This window comes from Gasterosteus aculeatus, chromosome 6 (assembly GCF_964276395.1).
Source record: "Gasterosteus aculeatus chromosome 6, fGasAcu3.hap1.1, whole genome shotgun sequence".
In the NCBI taxonomy this organism is placed as follows: Eukaryota; Metazoa; Chordata; class Actinopteri; order Perciformes; family Gasterosteidae; genus Gasterosteus; species Gasterosteus aculeatus.
In genome coordinates, this window is record NC_135693.1 from 13,820,760 (window position 1) to 13,826,999 (window position 6,240).

The 6,240-nt window shown below is 44.1% G+C and overlaps 1 protein-coding gene across 2 annotated transcripts in view; it reads left to right on the top strand.

Annotated features, from left to right (window-relative positions):
• Positions 1 to 2,969, top strand: part of LOC120820557 (SH3 and PX domain-containing protein 2A) — a 37,191-nt gene extending 34,222 nt beyond the window's left edge. For both annotated transcript variants that reach the window (XM_040178478.2, XM_040178477.2), the window contains one exon: positions 19 to 2,969. In XM_040178478.2, coding sequence (XP_040034412.2) covers positions 19 to 1,938 — 1,920 coding nt within the window. In that variant the 3' untranslated portion in view covers positions 1,939 to 2,969. The remainder of the gene's footprint in view (positions 1 to 18) is intronic.
• Positions 2,970 to 6,240: the final 3,271 nt, after the last annotated feature.

The window sequence follows — 6,240 nt, forward strand, 5'->3', positions numbered from 1 at the left end:
TTTGAAAATGTATTTTAGGTCATCGAGAAGAATTCTGGTGGTTGGTGGTACGTCCACATAGGAGAGAAGGAGGGCTGGGCTCCCTGCTCCTACATTGACAAACGAAAAAAGCCCAACCTGAATCGCAGAACCAGCACTCTTTGCCGCCCAAAGGTCCCGCCTCCAGCTCCGCCCGTAAAAAAACAAGACTCGGAGACAGCACCTCCAAGCAGCCCCGGCTCTGAAGCTCCAGAGTCCCCCGTGTCTCCCGGGAGGCCGGTCTATGAAGAGCCAGAGTATGACATTCCCGCTATTGGTGATCTGGACATGGAGTCTGACTTTGAGTTTCTGAGGGAAAAGGTTTCCTCAGTGGATGTTAATAATGAGAATCGTCCCTCCGACCAGGGATCTCATCTGTTCTCCAAGCCTTCTCCGGCTTCGTCGCTCCACAGTGCCTCGTTCAAGTTGTGCGAGTCATTCGAAGATGGCCCCGAGGCAGAAGGGGAGGCGGAGAGAGAGTGTATCTATGAGAATGACGGATTCCGGCCCTTCAGGGAGACACCGGAGCGGCAGTGCAGCAGGGACTCAAACTCCTCCAAGACAAGTGTCTTGTCAGACGTTGGCAAGACTGCAAACCCGGCATCGGGTGGGTGGAGACCTGCAAGTAACAAGCTCAAAATCGACTTGAATGGGAGCCCATTTTCAACCAAAGCTGAGGAGGCATCCAGTCCTAAATCTGCCTCCACCGAGTCCACCCTGGATCTGTCCAGAACAATGAAAGACCAAGAAGAAAGTAAGGCGGCGTGTGCCACCAAGTCCTCCTCCAAACCAAAGCCGGTGGTGAGGCCTAAACCACAACTAGCCAAGGCATCCAGTGCAGAGAAAATGGACATCAGCACTTTGAGAAGACAGCTACGGCCAACGGGGCAGCTGAAGAACGGCACCAAAACTAAAGGTGAGGACTCTGAGACGGCTTCGGTGATCTCCTCAGAAGACTCCTTCTCTTCTCAGAGCACGTCGGATCTCTCCTCCACCTATTCTAAAGGCAGCCGGGGAGACTCTGACCTGGAAGGCAGCAGCCTGTATCGGACAACGGATCCCTATGAAAAAGTCCAAGAGTCTGAGCTCAGCTTCCCTGCTGGCGTGGAGGTGGAAGTGCTGGAGAAGCAGGAGAGTGGCTGGTGGTACATCCGCTGGGGAAACACGGAGGGTTGGGCTCCGACTTACTTCCTGAAGCCCGTCGGGCAACAAGAGGACATGGCGGGTTCCGAATCTGATGGCACACCGACCAAACCTGGAAGCCTCAGCAAGTCCAACAGCCTGGAGAAGAATGAACAAAGGGTGCAAGCATTGAACAACATCAACCAAAACCTTAAGAAGGTCATCCCACCCATCCCGTCTAAGCCTCCAGGTGGCCTCTCCAAACCCATCGGCTTGTTCGGCTCCCGAAAGCAGAATAGCACCAAACAACAGCAGGTTGTGAGGCCTCAGTCCGTCTTCATCTCAGCCCCAATCAGGGACGGTCCCAGCCCCGTTGGGTCTTTGAGGAGAAACGAGTCCCTTAACTCGACGGACCATCCTCGTGCCGGCCCAACAGTGCGGCGCAACGCCTCCTTCGGCACTGTGCCACGCAGCCTCCTGCCAAATAACCTAGGACTGCCGAACAGGAACCGAGCCGGCAACGGTAGCTCGGAATCCCTCGGCGTCAGCTCTCAAAAGAATGCCCTCCCCTTATCCACAGTCAAACCCAAGCCCCACATCATCCATAACAACCTCAAAGAGGTGTATGTCTCGATAGCAGATTACCATGGTGACGAAGAGACCATGGGATTCCCTGAGGGGACGAGTCTGGAGGTCCTCGACAGAAACCCCAACGGATGGTGGTACTGCAAGATTCTGGACAATGGCTTACCAAGGAAAGGCTGGGTTCCCTCAAATTACCTCGAGAAAAAGCACTAGCACTTCCGTGTGGACCTGGCAGGACACGCGTGTAAAGACTACATCAACAGATTTATTGTGTGAAAAAAACAAAAACAAAACAAAGATATTAAGGATTTAAATCTTAGCCGGTACCTTTGTCAAAATGAGCAGCCAGATCAAATAGTGACTTTGAAATGAGGTGAGACATCTGATAAAATGAGTCTACATTAGTCTACAGCGCCTGAGACGTCGCATTAGGAGCAAGATATTAAAGACTTAAAGACTTAGCCAAAGAGAACACCAGAGAGCGGGAGACTGCTTTAATGATATTCGTTGAGTGTTACCTTTAACTTGAATTTAGACCTAATTTTGTTTCCACTTTTTGAACCTTTTTCTATCAGTTTATAATATCATTTTTTTAAAAACTTTTTAAACATTTAAAGCTTACTGCATGTTTGAAATGATTCATTATACCGACGATGCCTTGAGCTGGGGACTTTTCTCCGTCTTTTCGTAAAGAAAGTGTCAGTTGCCGAAGCTGCTTTGTAGTCTCACCATTGTGCTGTTTGTTTGCATGTTTTTTTAATATCCTTTTATGCCGTACGTCACCGTTATGTGATATATTTTATCCATTTAATTGTGTAATATTGTCCTTGTGAAACAATTTGTGAGCATCTCTGATTATCAGTTAAATATAGAAACAATGGCTTATGGTCCTCATGAGCCATTGAAACATTTTAGTTTCAGAAAAGTTTCATTTCAGGGGCTAATTTTCCTAAATTTAAAGTCACCATCAGTGAAAAAAATATTTATTCATTACTTACAAATCCTTGTTTCTTATTTTATTATTATTGTGTGGAATTTCCTGATGCTTTCTCAACCGCATAAACCTTTATAATAACTTCTCTATTAATAATTATAACAGTTAAAATTTCTGCTGGGCAGTAAATTTTACATTACTCTGCAGATGCAGCAGATGCTCACTTTTGTTTTAATGTTAACTGCGTGACCAGTGAAGACAACTGAAGTGCCAAAAGAATGAATTAAATAAATGCACTTTTGAACAATCATTAATGCTTTATTTTTTCAAACTATCCATCCCTCATAGTTAATGTTTGTCCACGCAACAGGTTTGGTCCTCTTGTACAATGTTTCTCAACCTTTTTCTGACATTTACTATCACATCCCTGTCAAACTAACTCAAGCACCCCATCATCAACACATGTTCTATTATCATTTGATAGACACTAACACAAATCAGGGAACGAAATTTCAGAACGTATTTAAAGTACTACAGTCCAATTTAAATCATATTTAGTTATCTTGTGGCCTACTGGATTCATAATAATAGTCTGCATGTATTGCTAATAATTAATGAGGTCTTTGGCGTAAATGTTGTAAATGCCCGTTCTCTGAAATTGCATTTTCGGGTTTGATTGACAGCAGCTGGCTGGGTGCCAATTAGCAGAGAACTGGCTCTGAGTCCTTCATGTCATTGAGCTGACCGCGTGTAGTTAACAGAAACGAAGAACAAGGCAGGAACCGACATGTCATGGTCTGGACCCAACAGGTAAGTTTACTGCTAGAACTCCTCCGGCTGAGCAGTTAATTAACTCTTTGTACCGGGAACCCGAAGTTAGGAGCTTATCCCCCCCCCCCCCTTACAGCAAATGATTGATTGTTTGCTGAACAAGCGCAGCTATAGAACAAATTTGCGTGCACGTTTGTTACATGAGAAGAGTAGACATTATCAGAAAAAAGTGTGCGTGTCTCTGTTTTCGCCACCATGAAACAAAAATATATAAATGTTCTCACTCTTGGTTTGGGATATTTTCTTTAGTAATTTACAGAGGAGATCTGAAGGCCTGTGCCGTAGCATACCAGCTAAAGTATTTAATTTGACATGGATCCCAGATGGGGTATTTTAAGTCGTCATGTGAGTAATCGTCTATTGTGGCTTAGAACAAAAGAGAACATTAAAACATCACCGGCCATAATTGCTGGTTATGTTAACTTTCTCAGTTTTGCTGCATTGGAACAAGGAGAAGATCTTAAATTCTAATGTGTCGACATCCAGAATAAACTCTCATCTCTGCACATTTTAACACCGATGAATCGTTTGACCAGCTGGATGCTGTTATGCAATTAGATTAGATCACACTTGGTTGCCTGACATATCTTCCACCCCCCCCCCCTTAACACAGAGCCGCGTAGTGTTGCAATTCACTTTGATTGGCCTCATCTAGCCGCCCCTGCTTCAGGAGAACCTGCACACGTGACCTTGTTATGGATGGCTTTCATTCTGTGCCCACTGGGCTGCTTAATTTATCCTACAAAGCAAAAGTTTTTCAGCGCAGAGTTGAAGTCCATAATATTGTCACCTTCAGTTTTTCCACTGTCAGACACTGCTCATTTTTGATCTATTAGCTTTGGTGCCTGAAATATAATAAGATTTATGGCCTACAGGATTTTAATGTGAAAAATGTCCACCCTGCAGGCTGTTTCCTCCGTTACGAGCTCGTACTACTCACTGGCTTAGAACTAAGCGATGGATACCTGGTCATCATCTTTATACCGTGTTGGTCTGCTGGCTGTGTGTCCGTATTGTCTTGTAGCTCAAGTGTAGAACTTGTGCTTATTACAAAATGATAAGTCACAGCAGTTAGAAATAACAAAAAGGTAAAAGCAAAATGTTTATAATTCAAAATTTGGAGGTGATGCGTCACAAGTTGTTTAAAACTAGGAATGAATGTATCGAATAAGCAAGGTTCTTGACATTAGAAATAGTAGTTACAAATAGCATAGACAATATAAGAAGGGTGTTATAGCTCTGGGGAAAAAGTGCAATAAGGAGATTTTGAGTCAAAATGATTTTGACAAATTGATCAATTTTAATTGGTAAAAAGTTTGAATGTTTGACTACAAAGGGAGGGTTTGACATTAACTGGGTCCTGTTGGTTTGTGGCCATCAAATGTCCCCGGTCGTTTGCCATGTTACTTCATGTCTCTTGAGAATGAGACTGTGTCTCGTATAAATGACAGTTAACATGTCCTATCTGAATGTGACGCATGCACGCAAGCAATGGTAATAAAATCAAGTTGCTTGCACCACTATTTAAATGTATTGCAAAAACATCGGCTCTATTCCAATCCTTTGGCCTAAAGGTGTTGGTACATTTTTGTTTTTCACAAAACTTTTAAAATGAATCATGTGGACTCTTCTCTAAAAAACAGTGAGTATCACTATGAACATTTCTCCAGCCCATCGTCATTGTTAAATAATCGCTTGTGGTTCTGACTTGCGGGTTTCTCTGTGAGGTGCTGGTGCTGCTTCTGGCCTCTGGAGGGCAGCAGCACTCAGCCTCTCATTACAGATTGAGCAATGCATCACAGTAAGCTTAACTCTGTGTTAATTAACCCTAATTAGATGATGTCGACTTGAGATCAATTTTGCACCATGAAGTTGTATTTTTGACTATAATTGCGCTTCTCCTCACAGTCTGTCCCTTGATACCGCAGAAAACTCAGAGGAAAAGATTTTACACCGAAAATCAATGCCCTCGCGCCTTTTCGGAATACAAATTTGATACCTTAATAGAGCGCGCGCGTGCGCGGGTTTGACCAAACAGCTGTCGAGGAGAGATACCCCAACGCAGCTCAAACAAGTCTGCCAAGCCCTTAAGCCTTCAGAAGGCCGGCAGCCAGGTTCACTGAGAGGTCTGAGTGGAAAGTCTCTGTACACAGACACCAGTAAGATGTACTGCATTCATGTCACTGTCACCGAACCCGGCACCTTTTGAGAACACTTGGCCATGAACGGCAGCCACCGCTGCCTGTTTCATGTCCAGACATCGTGGGTTGTATTTGTGCCTGTTGGAGTGCTGCATAAAACAGCGGCGCATTAGAGCCGAGCCGGCAGGCTCGTAAATAACCGATGATGTTCCCTCTGGCCAGGTCTACATACCACAACTCTAAACAGTTGCTCTGTGAGTTATAGCTGTTTACTAAAAGCCCATGGCTTTGTTATTCCTGTAGTATTTTGCGGGGTGTTCGTAAAGTACACTGATGTGGTGAGTGCTTGTGTTAAAGATGGCCGCCCTTTTATTCTCGAACTTTTGTCTACATTGAATTTTCATTAATGAGGCAATACATCAACCGTTTGTATAATGCAAGCTATGGGAAACGCGATGGCACCTATGCTCTCTGTCTTTATCGTTTGTGCCAGATTGACTTGTTTCCTGCTTTGCAAAAAACCTTATGAGGAATATCTGTGAAATGTAAATGGTCAATTTTAACTTTCTATTGCAAATTGAGTAAAATGCATGGACCGAAATAAGCGAT